Source organism: Onychostoma macrolepis, chromosome 23 (genome assembly GCF_012432095.1).
Source record: "Onychostoma macrolepis isolate SWU-2019 chromosome 23, ASM1243209v1, whole genome shotgun sequence".
Lineage (NCBI taxonomy): Eukaryota > Metazoa > Chordata > Actinopteri > Cypriniformes > Cyprinidae > Onychostoma > Onychostoma macrolepis.
The window spans coordinates 15751651-15775016 of NC_081177.1; the positions used below are offsets into that span (position 1 = coordinate 15751651).

General features: G+C 37.0%; 1 protein-coding gene across 7 annotated transcripts in view; it reads right to left on the bottom strand.

Annotated features, from left to right (window-relative positions):
* The window catches only part of agrn (agrin), a 261211-nt gene that overhangs the window by 113482 nt on the left and 124363 nt on the right, over positions 1 to 23366 (bottom strand). The window contains exon 1 of one of the 7 annotated variants that reach the window (XM_058764053.1): positions 3365 to 3554. The exons of the other annotated variants lie outside the window; for them this stretch is intronic. Within the exon in view, the coding sequence (XP_058620036.1) occupies positions 3365 to 3440 (76 nt within the window). The 5' untranslated portion in view covers positions 3441 to 3554. Of the gene's footprint in view, positions 1 to 3364; positions 3555 to 23366 lie in introns of those variants that run through there. 7 annotated transcript variants of the gene reach the window in all.

Genomic DNA, 23366 nt, shown 5'->3' on the forward strand with positions numbered 1-23366 from the left:
ACAAAAGCATCATAAAAGAGGCCCATACCACTCAAGTCTTCTGAAGCCATATAAACAGATTAGAATTTGACTCATTGACCAGCTCTCTAGTTTTCCTTGGAACATTAATGAGAGTTCACGAGAGAAGCTTCGATGTCCAATTTGTACACAAATCATTCTTTTGAGTCAAAACTTTTCAGTGAATCAGTTCCTTTTCACAAAACCAGTTTGAATGATTCAATCACAAATCACAAGTCATGAATTTCATAAATTTCAGTCTGTTTGTCACACTATTATATTATATATAGAATATAGAGCATGAGTTGTATGGACCACATTTAGAATACTTTCATTGTGCTTATATGTTCATTTTGAAGCACTAGTTCTTGTTCAGAGACCATAGACCCCTATAGTAGTGAATGGAAATGACGGCAAATATAATTTTGCCTTCCCATTTGCCCCAATCCCCAAAAATTCACAATAGTGTTTCTATGACTTTCCAAAAGAAGAAAAAATATTGAGAGATTGATAAAATCGATGACAAATCTGCCATCACTCCCTCAGTCATTGTATTTGAAACACTCATGCAGCCAGTTTCCTTAATGTATGATATACAGTATATATATATATATATATATATATATATATATATATATATATATATATATATATATACGCACACATTTATATATGTGTATATATACGTGTATGTGTGTGTGTAAATAAAATATTTCCAGTATATTACTGAATTTTCATTTTGGGATCTAAGGAGATGTACAGCATTACAGTTATTTTCTTATTCTAAATCAAAGCAAGCACAAGTCTGTGCTGAGAAGACCTCGTCTTTGATGAGTGATCTTTAAAACACACACACACACACGCTCTTTCACTTTTTCTTATCACGGACTACCAGAACAGGTCCAGACAGGGTGGCATGACCACTCGAAATGCTCCAGGATCTGTCTAGCTGTTCCTGATCACTGACTTCACTTCATACAAGGACACACAAACACATAAAACACACACACGTACACACAACTTTTCCTCGTTTCTGATACTGACAGGTGAGCATCTGTGTTAACTCCTCTGAGACGGTTTCGTTCTATTGCTTTCCTGTCTCACAACTGCCATCAAAACACAAACTTCCATAATTCCCCCAGGCACGGTCCACTATGGAGCTGCCACAAACTGATTGACAACCATCAGGTAAACCCAATGGGCTTTTCTTTTTTTTATCAGTGACCAGCTACCTACACAGAATCACACATGTGGAACGTGAGCGTGCACACACGAGCTTGAGGCATAAGGAGAGTTGCATTTAAACTCCGCTGTCAATCCGACATGCACACCTGCCCACTGTTGTCTCCTTACACAGTGCTTGTCACCTCTGTGCCTGTTTGAGATTCATCGCAGCGCTGTGGCGGCCCAGCCCTTTGTTGATTCTGAGTAAATCAGGTCAAAACCAACAACTTGAGGACACAGTCATAGAGACTCCATGAAAGCCTGCGGATCTCGTGGGATTGGGCTGCAAAGGACGGCACTTCCTGGAGGCATGCTCTTCAGTCACGTATCTAGAGACTAATTAAAGAGGCTGGTGTTATTCCTATTATCTTACACTGTACAAAATAATGTTCAGAAGAAAACAGGAAAGAAATTGAAAAGCAGAAAATAAGTCAGTTTGTTTTCTCAATCATTATGTAATTTTGCTCCTTAAGTAATAAAGTTATTAGGGACACACCAAAATTAAAATTCTTGGCCCGAAGCTGAACAAAATGAAATACCGAACTCGTTTTTTCACATTTTTTTCTCCATGTAGGCCTATTTTGCCATTTTTTTCACCACTGCATAAATTAAATAGCCAAAATATGCTTTTTACTCTTTCGATTACAAAACAACAATTTACAAATATTTGCTTAACACTGAACATTTTTTTTAACAACAAAGCACAATTTAACTTAAAATTAATAAGTTACTAAAATAATATTTTTGAGACCCCCTTCTTGAATCAGGCATGTATTTTTTACTGTACAAATAAATGCAGCCTTGCTGAGCAGAAGAGACTTATATTACAGATCCCAATTTGAACAATATGTGTGAATGTTATAATAAATGTACAGAGCTGTTGTAGGGTAATTATTATTATTATCATTATTATTGTCTTATTTTTTATTTTACAGAACAACAGTAAAATTACAATTCTAACATTTATGATTGTTGATGGAGTTGTTGCTTTTTCTTAGATTTTATTTTGGCAGAAACCCGAGGAAGACCTCAGTGCTTCTTTTTGTTGACAACAGCATGCAGATATTTAAATGATTCTTATTACGAATTTGAGAAGATGTTTGATGCACGTATCACATTGTCACGTCTTTAAAAAAAGTATAAAAATGTTACTGAGCAAATGACGAGTAACAGTGTTTTGCACTTTGGACTTTGAACCCTGGCTCGTGCAGCACTGTTTGAATACGTGCAATTCATGCGTGTATTTGAGAACACAACATTCTGCAGTTAATTTACTAATCGTTTGAGGCCATTTCGAGATTTCATCATCATAGTAACCAGCAACAACCACCCTTCCTCTTCTCATCAGAGACATGAGATGCAGCACTAAACAGTCTCTCGCTGTCGGTGTTTTGTTCTTGTAATGATTTTTGCGTCGTTCTCTGACAGTTTAAATACTTTCACACCGCAGACATGTTTGCTGCATTAGTGCGCGCCTCTATTTGATCATGTCACGTCATTGTTCGGTACAATTTATTCGGTCTTTTCGCTTATTCAACATTTTCATTCAACATTTTATTACAATTTCGGTTGCCAAACATTTGGCGCATCCCTAAATGTTATAATCAAATCATTATAATTATTGTAAACCACTTAACCTTTTACAATTTGCACAAAAATCTATATTAGTCAGTTAAATAGCTAAATAGCTTGCCTTATGTATGTATGTATATATATATATATATATATATATATATATATAGGTGTATAGGAATGTTGTAATATTAAAATTCTGGCCAATACAGATACATGTTTTAAAGTTATGTCCGATAATTGTGTAAAAAAAATAAAAATAAAAATATAAATACATAAAAAATACATTTTAAATAAATTCTATCCCCCTTTTTCATCAAAGAATCCTGAAAAATAGAAATAATAATAAATAAATAAGATAAGCAGCTCAACTGTTTCCAACACTGATAATAAATCAGCATAATAGAATGACTTCTGAAGAATCATGTGACACTGAAGACAGCATTGCATCACAGGAATAAATTCAATTTTAAAGTATATTAAAATAGAAAAACATTATTTTTAATTGCAATAATAAAATATGTTTTACTGGCTTAAAACCATTATGGTAGTGTTTTATTAAAATACATACCGTACACCAATATTGCACCTCCAAAATCATTTTGCAAAACGATTCCCGTCTTTCTGATTACTGTGTGAGCCCACATAATAGTATTTCCATCAAATTCATTAATTTACAGAACTTTAATTAAAGCAATTAGAAACTTTAGATGCAAACACTTTTAATCGTGTAGATATTAACAGCCACAAAGAAGAAGTCAGTGTTGACTCACAGTGACTCACATTTCCCCACAATCCTTGTATCAATGGCTGTAGACTGTGTACTTTGGACAGAGAAATCAAGCATTTAAACATAGTGGCTGTTGAGCATTATCAAATATAGATGTAATAATAGAGTAGACCACCTGGATCTAGGGTCAGCGCCCGAACGGTCTGTGACTCTGAGCCCTAGAGAAACACACTACACTGCAGCAAACAACCATACTAAATAAAGGCTGTGAGCGTGACAGGTGCTGAATGTCGAAGCAATGCATATTCATGTTTTAATAATGCATATGCATGTGAAACATCTACTACTTAACGCTTTTTGAAAGGGGGGAGGTAATTTGAAGTCCATTCCATCACGAGTAAAGCTTTTCCACTGCATGCGATTCTCCAGTGAGATGGACCACACAGATTTTCATGCATATGTGTATTTTGCATTCTGCATGACTTCACATCAAGTGTTCAATTCGTGCTGCAACACCTGCGCCTTTGTTGAAACTCATATTAAGTACTCTTTTATTTGTAGCACACTGAACAAGCAGCCAGAATCTACACAGATGCTCCATCCAGACTTTTGTCCTAACCAGAAATAACACAATACTTAAGTGAAAAAATCTTTAATGTAAATTGTTTTTGTATATTCACTATACAGAAGTATACTGAAAATAAGTTTATGCGGTAACACTTTACAATAAGGTTCATTAGTTAACTACATTAGTTAACATGAACTAATAATGAACTGCACTTATACAGCGTTTATTAATCTTTGTTAATGTTAATTTCAACATTTAATAATACATTATTAAAATCTTGTTAACATTAGGTAATGCACTGTGAGCTAACATGAACTAACAAAGAACATCTGTATTTTTTATTAACTAACGTTAGCGAAGATTAGTAAATACAGTAACAAATGTATTGCTCATGGTTAGTTCATGTTAGTTAATACATTAACTAATGTTTAACTAATGAACCTTATTGTAAAGTGTTACCGTTTATGCTCATTTCTGCTCATTTTTACATTTAGTTTACCTTTGCGGTCATCTAAAGCTCACTCAAAGTACAAATAATATCATCTTTAGCGAGTCTTAAAATGAATATGTACTTTTCATACTATATATTATAATGCTGTAATGTCTAATTTCACTTGTAGCATTGATCTATACACACACACACACACACACACACACAGCGGTTCTTTACTATCACTTTTTTTAATCAAATTTAACATATCCTTGCTTAAGAAAAGTATTATTTTCTTTCAAAAAAGTCTTGAACAGTAGTGTACATTGTTACAAAGATTTCTATTTTAAATAAATGCTATTCTTTTAAACTTTTTATTCATAAAATAATCCTGAAAATGAAAAAAGTATCACAGATTACAAAAAAAAAAGAAAAAAGAAAAAGAAAATACATACCGTACCCCAACATTACACGATTCCCATCTTTCTGATGATTATGTGAGCCCATATAATCAAATTTCCATCAAATTAATTTACATAACTTTAATTAAAGCAATTAGAAACTATTTTAGAATTATTATATATTTTTCATACTATATATTATAATGTTAAAAATGCCTAATTTCAGTTGTAACATTGATTGATTATAGATTTTAGGGGTTTTATTTTTAAATGATTTAGACAAAACAATACAGAATTTTACCATCACCAATTTATCAGTTATTAGCTATAAAAAGAAATATCAGCTTATCATTATCAGGCAGAATTTAATTATTGAAGCATCTCTAGTTTGATTGGCTGAAATTATAGAAATTACGCATTCTGTGTGGAGTGAAAACCTAGTCCTTCAGCACATATTGCTCATTATATATGCATTAGGTACTCATGTCTTTCGCAACCTGTGTTATGTAGACGTGTGAGTAGAATCGTCTTGTGGCTGCACATTTCTGCCACGATGTCAGCCTAGGCGTTTTGAGCTTCACGCTCATTTTCCAGCCATGTAGTGCCACAGCCATGAGCGCTGGAACATGTTGCCATGACAACAGCCCTAGAATCAATGGGGAAAAAACGTTGTTGGTTTTACAATGGGCCCCATTCGCACATATAGATGTGCGTTAATTTGTGCGAATGGAAGCTCAAGGCTTCAGATACAGTATATTTGTGCTTTCTGGATCGGATTTTTTATGAATTAACTTAAATTGGAAACTGTATATATAAAGCCTGTAGTTCTATAAAATACAATAATACATGTCTCTTGTTCATTGCATAAAATGTTGGTTTTGTGTTTTGTTGAACTGCTTCGGTTTGAGAGGAAGAGATCCATTATTGGTCAATTTTAGTTTAAAACTGAGTCACTGTAATCATTTCACTTTAATAATATTAATGATAATGCAAAATGATGGTCCAGCGGAGGTACATAAGACAAAAAAGTTATACTAAAACACATATTAAAACGCATTATTGGGTTGCTAAATAAATGGCTGAGAAATAATGGCCTGTTTGTGTCAGTGAGGAGGACACGTTCAACTCCTGGGAGACATCCATTTTCTGAGATATTATTCTAAAAATCTCATTTATAACAAGACCACCAGAGGTACGTGTGATACACCTCTGCTCTGTGCATGAGTAATGGAGAAAGACTCTGGAGACTTTGACCATTGACTCACGGTGAGGCAAACACAGCATCAGTTTTGCTCTACAATAACAAAAACAGACTGAGGGAGTGAGTGATTGGTGTGTAGTAAGCAGACTTCAGTATAACAGGTTGTATGTAAATCCCAGAGGCTTCCTATACAGATTTCTCACTGTTTACTGTTTGATAAAGTTATCGACTACTCTGCACTGCAGTTATAAACAGTAGTTATTTGACTGGAGTTTCAGCAAATATTCACTGCGTGAGAGTATGTGTGCAAGTTCGGAACTAAGGACTTAAGTTTTCTGCAATCTAAACTCCTCAGACTGTTTTCTGGTAGGAACTAGTCTAAATGCCCTTACATCTTGTCCAAAAATTGTCTAATTGTTCTCCTAACCTAGTCAAGCTCTCTTAGCCTGCACAAAGCTGGTTTAATCTGCTATATCTGGTCTCTTAACCAATCTGAAGATGGTTTAAACTAGTCTAACTGGTCTCAAAGTCTACCCAAAGGTGGTTCAACCTGGTCACCCATTTTGAACCTGCCTGAAAATGGTTTAGGCATGTCCAGTCGGTCTCTCATTCTGATGATTTAATTGGTCTCCCACTCTGGTCAAGCCTACACAAAGTTTATTTAATCTGGTATATCTGGTCTCCTAAATTGGTTTAAGCAAACCTCACAACAGCCCAAAACTGGATTATGCAAGTCTAACTGGTCTCCCTTTCTAGTCAAGATCTCCTAGCATCCACAATGCTGGTTTAAGAAGGTATAACTGGTCTCCCAGCCTGCCCAAAGATGGTTTAAACTGGTCTAATCGGTTTCCAATTCTGGTCAAGTTATCCAAGTTTCCACAAAGCTGGTTTAAGCCTCATTTATACTCGCGCCTGCCTCCGCTTCGCGAGCCTCCGCTGACTGCGCGCACACCTCCCCAAACTTACGAGGCGTTTATACTTGACGCGTTCGCCGTTGAGATATTCTTTGAAACGACAGGGGGCGCACAAACGAAATCGTCCTTTAAATCCGCAGGAAGTAGAAGAGAAGTAGGAATTTTACCGGAATTTCTGTGCATAATGCAGACACATTTCTACATATTGCAGTATAGCTAACGGCATGTGGGTTATTGGACAGTGTTGAAATTACAGGATGTCTTATTTCTTATTCTAACATTTAAAATTAGACCACATTATTAGAGTACAAGTTAGACAAAAATATTGCCACATTGAGGCTCAAGTAGGTGTAACTGTTCAAATACAAGATTAATGTTATAATGTATATGAATTGAAACCCTACAGTGTTTTGCAAATGTAACACTTCTATAGGTTACTGCAAAATGTACTTTGCCATAGATTAACCCATGTGATGTCTTTATGTTATATAAAATGAGAAGATATAAGAACAGTTCAAAAGAGCAATGTTGATAAATATTGTTTTATTCTGAATACAATATAATACAGACACATTGTTTTGTGGTGCATAGAATACTTTGCTATAGTTACAAAGCTACAGGCATATATGTGAATAATTATTTTAAAACTATTATAAAAATTACAAAGAAAATCTCTTCAAAGCTGTTCATGTTGACTGCGGCGCCGCGCGAACTGTTCGCTCGAGTCACAAAAAATGTCGTGCACACCGCCACGCGAAATGAGGGCGCACTCACCCAAAGCGAACTTATGCTAACACCGCGATGACGTCATATTTGGCGCACACACCCAAGCGAACTTGCGGACGCGTCAAGTATAAACCAGGCTTTAGGATGCTACAACTGATCCTGCCTGAAATTGTTTAAGCATGTCCAGCTGGTCTCCCATTCTGCTGGTTTACGGTGGTTTAATTGGTCCCCCATCCTGATCAAGCCTAAACAAAGCTTATATAATCTGGTATATCTGGTCTCCTAAATTGTTTTAAGCAAATAACTGTTTAGCCTGCATAAAGCTGGTAAAAGCTGGTATAATTGACCTCCCAACTGGCCAAAACTGATTTACGCAAGTCTAACTGGTTTCCCAGCATGCCTAAAGCTGTTTAAAGTGGTCTAAATTATCTCCCATTCAGGTCAAAATCTCCTAGCTTACACAAAGCTGGTTTAAGCAAGTACTGTATAAGTGGTCTCCAAAGATGGTTTAAAATGGTCTATTTGGTCCCCCAGCCTGGTCAAGCAAGGTATAACTGGTCCCTTAACATGCCTGAAACTGGCTTAAGTTAGTCTAGCTGGTCTAACCTGGCTATCTGGTGTTCCGCTGGTTTTGCTGGTCTTTGCAGACTGTCCAGCTGAAGGGACTCTAAAGCTCCTCTAAAACCAGCAAACCAGACCAACGTGGGAGACCAACAAACCATCTCAGACTGGTTTAAGACTTTTTCTTTCCTTAGCTGGGCTTCCCTCTCACTCTGTTTATTTTGTCCACTTTCACCCTCTTCCTCCATGTTCTTCCATTTCATTACGTTTTATTAAAAACCAAAATGAAGGGTCGGGGAAAAGAAAAACAAATATAAAAGCTGGTGTTATTTTGTTTCTCTGTAGCTATAGATAGTACACTGGGCAAGGGCAGGTCATGCCAAAGACACCCTCTATTTTCTCAATTTCCACATATAAAAGCCCAATCAATTCCTTTCTCTCTCTGTGCTCATTCCTGCCAGCTCGAGGCCTTGACCCCGGCTTAAACCTCGCTGAACTTATTTACCAGCGTCGACTCTTGGTTAAAACTCTCCTACACATCACAGACAAAGGGCAAGGGACAGAGAAAAGAGCCAGAATGCTGCACATGAAAAGAGGATACACAGAAATGTGATTTTGTTTTTCTTCAGGCATGTTTATGGCAACCACTTTTAGGAAGGAGAGCCCACTGGACTACCAAAGGGCACTGTAGCCCTGGACAGCTAAATCTATGATGACAGGGTGGTCAAGGATATAGATGGAAGGCCCTTTTTCTTAAAGAATAAACACTCCAAAGGTTAGCAAGTAAACTAGATATTTCCAAACCAGAATCATACACACCTGTCCCTAAACGACACATAAAAACAAGATTAACTGGTTAGTCGGTTCAGATGTCAGACATTAAGTGGGCAGTTTTTAATCTGAATAGATTGTAGTGAGTAGTCAAAAGTCTGGGCAAAAACTAGCACTTCTCAAGCCAAAATATTAAAGATGGAGACCTGAGAGCAGGACCAAGCAGGACTGTTACAATCTCATCTCTGGCACAAAAGAAAGCAGACAAGCATTGAAATGATTACAACTTCCTGAAATATACATGAATAAGTCACTGGTGCCTGGCAGTGATGCTACGCAAGATTCTATTATTTAAAGCCGTCCGGAGCGAGTGTGTCTTCCTCTCTCACTCCATCTGAACATGCTTTCATGCACATCCTCCTTTGCACCATGTGTACCCATATTCCCAGCACTCCCTCTGATCTGCCTGTAGTCCATCCACATCATTATGTGCTTTTGTTCAACCGATTCACTTAATTTCCCCAACTCAGCCTTTTCTTCCACCTCTCTCTCTCTCATCAGCCTCATGGATCTTTTTTTTTTTTCACTGAAAAGACGAGAGTGAAGTAATATTGAAATGGGGTAAAATGAAGAGTGAAAGTACATGTTTCCAGAAATCCACTGAGATATTGCACTTGGTGAAGGGGGCGGCATAGGAAGTGTTCAATAATGGAGAGGGATGAGGGTCTGTGACATCTCTTCTGGACTAAATCCAAGCCATAGCCAGATGGCTTTATGCTACACCCCCAGGAACACCAAAAGAACTCCAGTATCTATACACAAATCTGCTAAATTACAGTACACTAGGGGGCGAATTCACTAAACATGGCATTTCGACACACATTTTTATTTGACTAACCACCGGCAATCCAGTTTAACTAGGTGTTAATGCACTGAAATTGTACTGTGCAATTAACACTGCACTATTAATGCCTGCAGAAAACAGAATTTCATTTAAAAGAGATGCACATTTTTAATTGATCAAGGCTGCAGTAATTCATGAAATAAAGGATGCACTAATATCAATTCTGCCTAAAAATGACAAGCCTCTTTTAACATATTTTGATGTTTAAATTTGTAAAATCTGTAAAATTTTATGCTACTACATACAAAAAATATATATTAGTATTACAATTTAATAGAAATTTTAAAATAGGTAGAAATTAAATTAAATATCCTAACTGTAGAAAATTCCTATAATGGTTGATTAATACCATTAAAATAAAATTGATAAATATCATAAAATGTAAATAAAATCACTAACATTGGCTAATAACTAATATGGTGGCAATATATTATTTGTTATAATGGGCATTCATCCAAACACAGTATAGTCAAGCACATTTTCTGCATTTTAAAAAGCAGATTTGGTGTTTGGATCATAGCGTTGTATAGTCCCGGTAAAGTATGCTAGATCATGGTAGGCTGCATCCTCCACAACTTAGCACTCTAACTGATCTGAAACTGCATAAATTCCTTTATTTAATCTGGTGCTTTAACAAAGCAGACTGTGTGTGCAAATGAATCAGTAGGCACAATTAATTTTGAGTAAATTCCTCTTCCATGTTTTGCAATACATTGAGCTATTTCAAATAGGATTTTTTAACAGACTCTGCCAATCGTCATCAACTTCAAATCCTGCCATTGTATAATTTTCTCCTTGGAAGACATTTTCTTTTTTTCAGTTTGATTGAGATGCTTCCAATTTTAGCCCCTGATTGAGGAAAACTGGCCATTTAGGATGTTGGATTGCTTTGGATTTCACTTTGGGATTTTATGATGCTAAATAAATCCAAGCCAGTCTATCTACAATTTATTCCTGAAAACCCCACTTGTCATCAGCATAATTTAGATAAACAGAGCTGGGACAAAAACCACACCCTCATGTCACAGTGGAGGTCAGCAGCTGTGGCCTGCTGGAGGGGGGGGGGGGTTGGTCTAACAGCAGGGCTGGCGAGTGCCCATCTATGCCAGCTGGCCAGCCAGACAAAGAGCTGCTCTGCCCCCCGAAACCCCACCCTTCTCCATCTCGCGCAACACCCTGATCAATAACCTCGCTGCCGATCAATACCTCCACAAATCACTTCATTTTCTCTTTTTCTTTCTCTAGCACTTACAGCTGGCCGTGGCAGGAGAGAAAGTGAGAAAGAAAACGAGCAGGCTGCCTAGGTAAAATGTAACCTGCCCTCAAAACCAAAGAACAAGTAAGTGCAAAATAAAACCCATTAAAAGCCACCCAGTATTTCACAATAAGAGAGCTCGTTTTAGCTGCTGTCATTGTTTTTCCTTTTTTATTCCCCTTCTCCCTCTTCCTTTCTTACTTAATAACTCTAAAAGGTAAGTGCAGAATACGATTGGACTATTTTCCTGAAATCAAAGTGAACTGCAATGTGCATCCATCAAACTCAACCCGTCTTTCGTTCTATAAGACAAATAATTCAATACATAATAATTCTCCACAGTTAGAAAAAGCCAAATATACATTAAAAACACCGAATAAACCCAATGGTCAAGAGTTTTGCCTTATAAAAAACAAGAACAAAATGAATCATCATCAAAGCCCCTGATAGCCTTTAAGCTGTCTAATTTTTATTACTGCCCCTTGAGTTTTTTATTATGTTGTTCTGTGGCTTATCTAACCCTCAAAAGTATGTTTTTGCCAAATGGAGAGCAGGGGAAACTATTCTGCATTTCCTTTTTGGGTTTCCAATTACTCTGGTTTACATGCTTTCAAGAGATTCAGTCCAACTCATTGTGCAGTCAATGCATTCTCATATCATTATAGATGAGAATTCTGAGAAATTCTGAGAACGTCTGTGCTTTTTACAAAAGACAATGAGGCTATGAAAACCACACAAAAAAAGCATGTTAGCGACTGTCACATACACCTTGCCGCTTCCCTGTAAAGCATTTTCAGCATCTGCTGATTGAATTGCATTCCTCTCAAATTTGCTAAATTCTTCCCCTCCAAAGACGACCGCATGATGAGGCATAAATGCAGTGTGATTTATAACGCTGAAATAGCTACGTGCCATTATTTATCTTTGCATCGATAAAGCTGTCTGTTGGTGTGTCTGGAGTCACGAATACGACCAAAACTATTGGAAAAGGAGAAGGTGGGGAAAATGTCCACCATTCCTAGCTCCTCACATGGTTTGAAGGGTTAATATAATCCTTGACTGCCTCCTCCACCCGACGTGACCTTCCTCTCCTCGAATGTCCCCGCATATATCACTTTTACTGGGGACTGCTGAGTGGGATTTGCCAAAAGAAGGGGGATTTAGCTAATGATATCATTAAAAAAGAGTGCTCGTGATGTGAAAGTGTGGGAGAGAAGCTACGATCTGAGCGACTGTTAACAAAAGAAATGGAGCGAGGGTGACAAACAAGACCATCAGGCGAAGGCCGGTGTGTCATGAGCTCCAGATCAGAGCTCGGCTCGATCTTTGACGCAGACGTCCCAGCAGGGCATATTAAAGCCAATTGCCATGGTGAAGAAACACTGCCCGTCCACCGTCCACCCCATAGTGTATCCATCCCCTAAACCCAACCCTTCGGTAGCTCTTGGCAGCACGTTACTGCACTGTCCGTGGCTCGGTGGCAGCTGCGAATGGTGGTGCCTCAATTCCCTGACAGGTTTCCATCATGTAGTGAACAGATGGAGTTCTACACCCCCATCACACCAGTTACACTAGCAATTCTCTCTCCTCTACTTGTGAGATAGAGTGAGATTGAGAGAAAGCGAGAGGAGGAGAAAGCTAACACCCACCCCACCGCCACAAAATCTGACCTTGCTTTAAAAAGCTTCTTCTTGACGCTGATTTTCGCTCAACATATGTGCTTCCGCTGCAACCGAAGCCATGGATTTGTTCACCCAAAATAAAGCGAATGCTACTACAAGGCTTCTCCCATCATTCATGGTTGCCAGCATGAAAGCTGCTGCATTTGTTAAAGGGATAGTTCAACCAAAAATGAAAATTCTTTCATGATTTACTCACCCTCGTGTCAATCCAATCCTGTATGACTTTCATTCATTTTTTTTCATCAATACAATGAGTGGTCCAATCATGTTTTGGACTCTCATTATATGGAGTAAAAAAATCTTCAAAACAACATCTTTTGGGTTCAGCAGAAAAAAATAAAGTCATACGGGTTTGGACAACATGGAGTGGAAAGTAAATGGAGTGGAAAGAGAAGGAGACCGGCTGAGGTCTTGAGCGCCCCAGCTTTTGAGAGAAACCCAATGGAGAGTTCTCCAGAAGATTGACTGGAGGTGGAATGGACAGGTGGTGATTGACAAGGTCTCGAGGGTCTCTGTAGAATCAATGTTGGCTCTTGTAACAGGCACTGACGCTTCAAACCACCCAGCGTAATTTCGGCCCCTGGGCCTCCATCTCCATCACTCACCCTAAAACACAGTCTACTGAGCAGGTTTTACATCACAAAATTCTCCCCTACATGCACTCTTTTAAAGAGGCCAAGAGGACTGCCTGAGGATTTACACTAGTCCTGAAATAGATCCAACAGGAAGGAACAAATCTTGCACTGGGCTAAAACGAATGCCAAAACCATTGCAGACTACATTGTCCATAGTTCAATAGTGTAACTGACTTTCCCAATAGCTCAGGCATTAGTGTAATGGCATGTGCAGACACTGGAACAGGTAACAGGCACTCTGTTTTCACCCTAATCCAGCTTGAGCAATCAAACAACCCTAGCTGGACTACTACCAAAGACACTTCACACCTGAAAGCTTTCGGCAAGCAAGTCCTTGTCCCTCAGAGTGCAAGGAATACTGGCAATGTCTTTAACATTACAACCTCTGATTCTAACAACCCCACCTAATTCCACTGTTTTCTACTTATGATTAATATATGTATATATACAGTGCCCTCCACTAATATCGGCACCCTTGGTAAATATGAGCAAAGGCGGTTGTGAAAATAAATTTGCATTGTTTATACTTTTGATCTTTCATTCAAAAAATTCACAAACTTTTAACCTATCATTGAAAGTGGGGGGAAAATCTCTTTGTGAAATAAATGCTTTCTCTAGTTCATGTTGGCCACAATTATTAACACCCAATTATTGCAACGTCCTTTTCCCAGGGTAACAGCTCTGAGTTGTCTCCTATAATGCTTGATGGAGAACACCTGATAAGAGATCAGAGACCAAATAGGGCTGTCACGATTCGTCGACATTATTAGACTATTTGATTTTTAAAAAATCCTCTACTTCATTTTGCTCGGACGAGATTCACGGATGAGAATCCATAAAACACATTATCAGACTGTTTTCCAAGGCTGCATGATATATTAAATGCATTTAAAAATCATAATTAAGCATAATTGTGAATTCACAAATGCTACGATTTAATTAAATAATTATATGCGATGCAGCTCTAATACAGAATATGCGCTTTAAATATTTACATGTGTGCATATTACGTACGTGCATCACACAGCGGCTCCATTCACAGTAGGAACTGTTATCATTTACATGTGTGGAGCGTCTCAAACTCCATCTCTGCATGTGAGTTTGGGTTTATTATAACGTTCATCTGGGAACACAACGTGCGCCATTTCATCAGATTTGTAAGGTAAATCATTTATAAATCTACGCAAACACAGGAGAATACATCGCGGTTTCAAAATAAAAGCTCAAACCCTCACTCTGAGTTTACACGTTTTGATGTACACATATTCATTTAATTACAGTGGCTATAGCATTTCTATCCTAAAGAAATGGCCAAATATTAAAGATTAAGTGGACATTTGAATTAAATGGTGCTTGGTCAATATTAAACAAGGATAAGATCGCACAGTAATGTGTAACAACAATCGTCAGGCCATCAGCGTTCCATGCAGGCCTTTGTTGTAATGCGTAATGTATATTAACTCTATTGTTTATAATACATTATGTATTTTAACAGTTTTGTTCAATAAAACCATATGATTTCTTGCTTTTGATACTTTATTTGAACTAATTATTATTAAAGTAATTTTAAAGGTTATTGTTCACTTACATCTATTTTTATTACCACAAAAAAATTATTATAATTATAAGGCCCTATGAAATCCGTTTTATTTCCAAATTCAGTTTTTTCCATTTTAATTTTTCCATACTCTGTTTTAATGGTTAAATTAAATTTTATTAATCAAAAAGCCTCTCTAATTAATTTGAGTTTTACAGTTTTATCTTTACCAAATTCTGTTTTCCATTATTTTCTGGATTCCATTTTAATAATTCTAATTATTATTAATCATTAAGCAATTAATTGCTTTTATTAAAAAAAAAAAAAAAATTTAAAGTATTTTTATTTCTTTTTTTCCCCCAGAAATACTGCACATTTACATTTTTCTCCTAAATAACTTCTGGTAAATAATATTTCTGGTAAAAACTTATTTATTAGTATAATTTTATTATTAGTAGACTAGAACACGTGGATATGTTGTCATTTGTACACTATAATACTGAACTTTGATTTCATTGGACTATTGGACACTTGCTTCTTGGACTCTATGTTGCACTTTACATTTGCTTTAAAAAAAGTATTTCATAGAAATTTGGATTTCACTTGGTTTAATAAAATATAGCTTAATAAAATATTCCTAAGTAAAATTGCAGATTTTTTTGTGGGAAATTAATCATTTAGATTAATCTATAAATTAGTCTATAGATTAATCGAAATAAAAAGTTGTTAGTGGCAGCCCTACATTCAGTCATACAGAATCTCTCCAGATCCTTCACATTCCCAGCTCCATGTTGGTGCTTCTTCTCTTCAGTTCACCCCACTCATTTTCTATAGGGTTCAGGTCAGAGGACTTGGACAGCGGTAGCAGAAGCTTGATTTTGACACATTTTTGTGTTGATTTTGATGTTTGTTTTGGATTATTGTCCTGATAGAAGATCCAACCAAAGCCTGTTATAAGATTTCTAACAGGCAAACAGGTTTAGATTTTTTATCTGTTGGTATTTGATAGAATCCATGATGCCATGCATCTGAACAAGATGTTCAGGACCTCCGGCAGAAAAATAGGCCCACAACAGAGATATTTTCCTCATAAGAATTTCTAGGAGTGCCAATAATTGTGGCCAACATGCATTGGAGAAAAACATTTGTTTCACCATGAGATTTTCTCTCCACTTTCAATTGTTTTACTTCAATGAAAGGTTTAAAATTTAGTGAATTTTTTGAAAGAAAGATAAAAAAAAATCAGTCGCCTTTGCTCATATTTACCAAGGGTGGAGGACACTGTATATGTAAATAATGGCATAATTTTTAGGACTTATTTAAAGCAACATTCAGCATTGATGATCATATTAGGTTATATTAATAATATAACTTTATTTACTTATAATAATGTAATTAATATATTTTATTAAATATTTTAAATATATAAAAAAAAAATACTTTCAAAATGAAACAATTGTAATGAATTACTAAAATAATTATAATTATTTAAAATTATTTTTAAAAATACAAAAAATAAAAAGAACATTTAAACTGATATTACATTACTAATTTTTAAATTATGTGAACAAAAACAAAAAAGTATTTGCATATACTGATCCAAATGTCATTCTTTCTAAGCTACAACACACAAGCCAAATCATTTCATCAACAATTAAATTATTTGTTATAGTTCTTGTCACAGAGTCAATAACCATAAAATTAATAAAGAGTAGAATGAAAAATGTGGTGCTACTCTTGTGGTGCTAATGTAATTTGTAGGTTGTGTAATACCTGTAATATTCATGTACTGCTTAATTTTGGAACCTAAAAAAACAGATTGTGGACCAAAAAGGTTGTGGTCCCCTAATCAAGTTTGAGTCCAGCACACCTGTGGTGAAGTGTTTACTCCCTCTTTCACTTGATTCTACTACTTCAGGAGTAGCAATCAGACTGGGGGCCACAAACCCAAGGCTTGACTTTAGACACAATTGGAAAGTAATTATACACAAAGAGCCAATTTTCTAAATGTCCCCTCCTTTTCTTCATCTCTCACTCTGTTTCGTCTCTTTTCTCCTGGCCTGTATAAAAAAATGCTCTCTGATTTGTAGCATGTGTAGTGAAGGATGACAGATAGGATTGTGCTCTGAGTCACAAAAATCCTGGCGGATCTCTCCTCCTCATGCCCCCACTTCTCCCCAATGGCACGATGAAGTAATTATGCAAAATTAAATATATCCTTGGTTGATTAGGGTGCCATATTAAGGGAAGTTACCAGTAGGGATAATGTCGAAGCGAATTAGGTACAAAAATATCCTGCTTGTGAGCAGTCCCACAAAGGCTGACTCCAGAGAAGAGATAGTCAATGGCTGTTTTATAGACAGCAAATGTCACATATTCAAGAATTTGAGGTGATCTGCATTAAGTGCACTTGAACTGAATGTATTACCCTTTTTTTCATTGATTAATGAGACTAGCAGTCAGGTAAAGTGAATGGCCATTCAGCAATTGCTTGTGATAGATGCTAATGTTGAAATAGATGAAAGCGCACTGAATGTGGGGACCTTTCAAATTTGAGCATTTTGAATGATGAATGGCTCCATGTGGCAGAAAAAGGCTATCAGGGAAATCAGTGGTTATCTAATAAATTTGAACAATTAACTATCATTCACCATCTTGAAAGAATATTACTTAAGCCATATCACACAAGCAAGAGTGCTGTTAAACTCAATTTCACAGCTGCCAGCAGCTGATCACAGACATGCTGATATTCAATGCAGTACTTTTGTTTGTAATATTGAGCAAAATAACAACTTGTGTTTTAGGCAAAACGTGTGTGTGTTTATTTAGGTGAGGCTGCTCTCGGTGGGTTCATGAGCGCTAAAAGGCCGCTGATGCCCTGGAACTCACATCTCCGAAAATGTTCAAATAGACGTTATCTTTATTAACAAAACGGCATATTTGAAGTCTAAACAACCACATTCTCACACAAAAAAACTCTTAAAACTACATTCCGTGACACAAAAACAGTATTATTCTAGAGTTGGGCAATGTCTTCCAAATTGGCATCGGACATTGTCTACAGTGAAACATCGCGATGGACGGTGACATCGGGGGTGGGGATGCGGGGTTAGGGGTGTGTCCGAAGCATGAATCCTTATTCAGAAAGGCATGGAAAACAAATAACGAGTTCTATGGAACCACTAATGGACATGGATAGCCGCTTGCTAGCGGTAGCCTGTTACATTACAGTACATAAAATTGCACTTACCACATAAAGAGAGTAAGGAGAGATGACTGAGGATGATAGTGAGTGATTTGCAGATCCTGAGTAAAACTGACAAGCATCTAATCTTGTAAAATGTATGGTAAGTACTGCTGCTCCGTAGTATAGAGTAGAGGTCTTCTCGGGTCCTAAAATCTGTACTTGACCTGAAAACTTGACCTGAAAACTTCTTACCCGAACCCACCGTGTATAAATAATTTTTTTAAAAAGATAAACCCAACCCGAGACAAACCCGATGAAATTAGACCTGAGTCTGACCCGACCCGACCGCATTTATTTTCGAACCCGACTGGACCCGAACGGAAACAGTATTGACGTGTGCACAGCCTGCAGCCCCGCATCGGTCCGGAAAAATCCCGGGGTCCTGCTGACTGATTTGGCCGCTGCTCAATTACTTTCATTCAGTTTATTTACTTATTAGCCTATTACTTTATATTTTTGCCTGCCTGATGGATACATGTTATTTCTGAGTTTGGCTTTCAATTGTAACCAGTGGATTTGAAATATAAATGTGATAGTTTTATAAAAATTAAATCAATAGGTTAATAAATCATGGATTTGCTAGTCAATTGCCTAATCGGTCATTGTTGCATCATCACAGAAATGTATTATTTGCACGTCTTTTTAAGTCTTTCGGTACTCGTGCGCTCCAGAGGCGTTTTTCTGTGCGCTGCAGTCACACCCAAAGCGCGCGCTGCGAACAAACAAACAAAGCTTGTTGCGCTTAAGTGGCCAAATACACACAAAATAACGTCAAAATGGTCGTCCTGGCGAGTATCCTCATAACGTCGGTTTTGCCTTAAGTTGCGAAAGAAAGTATTGGATCCGTGAAACAGGTCTTGTGACAGCAGCCTAATAAAGCTGTGCCGTCTGTCATTAATGTTAATCAAACAACAAAAGACAGAAGAAATCCCTCACTGTTCTTGACTAAATAATGTTTTGTTGAATAACTTTAATATGTTGATTTACAGTTTATTCAATTTCTGTATCCTATTTAAAACACGTTCATATTTTAGAAAATGTAGTTAATATTTGCATGATTAATTATTTATTATTTATACCCACCCGCAAATAATCAAAATGCAATATTTTATTACCCGACCCACCCGACCTGCGGATTATCCACAGCGCCCACGGATGTAACCGCCATCCACGCATCACTAATATATATATATATATATATATATATATATATATACAAATTTTAATGCGTTAATATTTTTTTGGCGCAAATTAATCGTTTGATAAGGTTTGACCCCAACTTCTTCCCATCATCGCAGCGCAGAAGGTCATCTATCATTGTGTGATGAAGGTACAGCGAACCAGTGTTGCCAGGGCAGCAGCACAAGTGGGCTATTTTGAAAATACACTCGCGGGTAAAAATTACAGAGCCGTGGGTTGCGGTTTTTTGGACTACTTTTATAATGTACCGCGGCTGCCCAAAGTGTATATAGACAAATAAAAATTAAAATAGATCATTTTACTAATGTGTATTATACTTGGAATGTATCCATGGCAACTTAAGAACGGAGAGGCGGTTGTAACATCACAAACAACGTGAGTTTCAGCCAGTTGTGCAGCGATATAAAAGGCTATAAATAGCATATTTTAACAACAGTAAACGACCAAATTCCACATGTGATCGTAAAAGGAAGTTATTACAAACACTCGATGGTGGTTTGAAGTGAGTTCTGAGTAAAAGTGTAATATTAATCTCATAAATTGTCTTATGAAGCATGATGCTAATGTTAGCTTTAATGCACCTGCAGAACAGGTCCAATACTTCTTCATAATGCATTTTGTCATTACTTCACGTAAGGTCGCAAGAAATGTTTTGTTGTATTTATTTAGAAATACTTTTGATAATAGTTGGGTAAATGTATACTGGGATTGAAGCAATGTGGCTTGGTAAACGTTTTATTGCCAGTTTAAAGGCTGATAATGGCTGAATAAAAACAAAATAATAATGATAAAAGAATAATAAGGATTATGTTTCATAGCTGGCGGAAGTGTGAAAGGTTCTGTTTCCTTAAACTAGTTTGTCATGCATTTCTTTATTTCAACACATTTACAGGTAAATCCTAGTATTTTAAATTTGCAATTAATCATGATTAATCAAAGTCCATGACTGTGATTAACACGATTAAATTTTTTAATCGATTGCCAGCACTAATATATATACACACACACACACACACACACACACAGACACACACACACACAGGTAAAGAATATATACTTTTATACCTTGTAAAACTAGGTTAAAGGTGAAAAAATGAGAAAGATGAGAATGAGAAACAACAGTTAATGGTGTAACAGCATTAGCGTAACAGGTGTGATTTGATATAATTATCTCCTCCACGATCTCAAAGTCAGACACACAAACACAGCCTCTTTTCCTCCACAGTGAGGTCATTTTCTCCATACGTCTCTCTCTAAAGCAGATCATATTTCACTCTCCCTCCCCCGCACTGCTGCCGGTAGCATGTTGACACTTATTAAAGCTGAACGAGGCGGCGTGTGGCTGAGTTAGGTTTGAATGGAGAGACAAGGTGAGAGGAGACACACCTGTATGAGGCCCTAAGACTTTGCACAGGGCTGGAGGGCGATGTGCAGGGGCCATGAGAAGGCCAAAGCCAGACAAATAAAAGGTCAGCATGAATGTTGCATGAGCGGTTTGGTGCTGAGGTTGCCATGCCGACCAGTCTGGGTCTTTCCTGGCTCCAGCTGGGCCTCATCTGTGAGCTGACTCGATGGATTGGAGACACCCGAACAGGACATGCATATTCATCCGCCTCACATTTGCGTTCATCATAAAATACAGCTCTAAACTAAAACAATTACACATACTTTTGCCAACAGCAGGTGGGAGCGAGTTAAATTAGCAAGCGAGCACCAGTGTGTGAAGTCAAATGACTTCGGAAACGTAATGAAATCGCGTCTGCTAGGTAGCGCTCATGCTGAGTATGCAAGCACGCATTGTATTTGATACACAGACATCGTCTAAGGTCGTCTGCTGCAACATAATTGCATTTTCTGGCATTAGCTAAAAAGCACTACTCATTCTGTTGTTAAAGGCTAAGCACATTTTGCCACTTGCATTGATCTCTTCCCACAAATCTCTTCCAGAGACCGGCTTAGACTACTGCCTCCACAATGTGTCTCTGTTGTCAATGCATTGATTTGAAAGTCAAAGTGGGTATTTATTACATTTTACCAATCTAAAGCTAAAATCGATAATGTAAATACTTAATGCTAGAAACGGTAACAACGATCAAGAGCAGCCTAGGAATACTGAGATCTTGCAGCTGAACAACAACACGATACGAGTCTCACAGCAGAAGCTGAGGAAGATGACATCCATTTGTGCTCCAGTCGATGACAGAATGCTAACAACATGCTAATGCAGTCAACAGTCCTGCACACAGTGGCATGGTGAGCAAGTATGGCAGAATCTGAGGTGTTTGAGAAGGGCAGTTTGGAGGCTGAGCTGTGTAGGTGTACAATAAAACATTGATAACTATCAAAATCAACTCAAAATAAGCCCTCTTTTTAAATGTGTTTACATTCAGGTTCCGCCTAAACAGTTTATGACTTTACCTCGGATAAAAGAACAAAGTTTAAGCAGTTAACAAAGCCTATTAGGTATAATCAGTGTAATCCGGGACATAAACAAATAAAGCGGTCCAAAATGGCTGCCATGAAGGTAGTTTCACAAACAAAAACCTTTGGTCACCGTGGTTACCAGTGTAATATGGCAGCAGAAATCACCTGCGTACCTCCCGTAGGGTTATTTGAGAGGTTAATGGTGCACTTTAGAAGGAAAAGGACAGAATGAAGCAATGCTAAGAGTTCAAGACCACCTGATTACTACTGAGGTAAAAGGCTCTGGTCTTGTATGAACACTGCTGACTGTAATCTACAGTGATTCAAGAGAACTGAATGAAAAAATATGTGAATAGTCAATATGCGAGCATTCACACAGTGGCTTATTCAAAGCAGAAAATTAATGTTAATCATAATTTAAATCTTTTTTGTGTGAATAGAGCGTGAAACACACTACCTGACTAGTTGACCACTATACATTGAGGTTGACAATATACATTAATTTTATAAGCATGTACTACATAAGAATGTTGAATTCTTCTTTAGATGGTTAGCATGCTAAAAACCTTACATGGCTGCTAAGGCTGCATGATTCAATAGAAGCAAATCCAAAATTGTGACATGGGTTATTACAATTATAAAATCACAAAAGCTGTGATTTAATTAAATAGCCTACTGCATGTTTCAGAGTTAAATGTGGTGTTGTGTTCTTTATATGTGAGCAGCTCATTATCAAATTTTTTCAGAGTCTCAGAGTTTGCAGGACTGCAGTAAATGCTGCTCCACACAATCTCATTTCTACTTGTGCTGTGAGTTTGGGTCACTTATGTGCATTTGGGATTGCAACAGACGCCAACAAAAGAAAGCTTTAAGGACTTGCAGTTTTCCACCAAAAAAAAAAAAATTTAACAGTTAAGATGCTAAGATACTGAATTTTTTTTTTTTTTTTTTTTACTAATATTATTTTACAGTGAAATGTTACAGTATTCATATATTTGTATTGTTATCCTTAAAGGGATATTTTGTATGGAAAAAAAAAAAAAAAAAAGAAAAAAAAAACATTCTAAAACATTTTGAAAAAACATCTTGTAATGCACAAGAAAGTAAGTCATAGACATTTGGATTGACATGAGAGTGAGTAAATAATGACATTTTCCACTTTTTAGGTGGACTATCCCTTTAAGAAATGTGTCAGATTAAGTTTTGGTGAATGCAAAACTAGCCTAGTTAACTGTTTACGACATAAATTCGTGATTTCTATAATCTCGATTAGTCATCTAGGCAAACTAGAGACTACACTCCATGTAGGAACAGGATAGCCAAATGCTCTCAGAACAAATGAATGACATTAACTGCAGAATGCATCATCTGATTCATCTGTCACTAA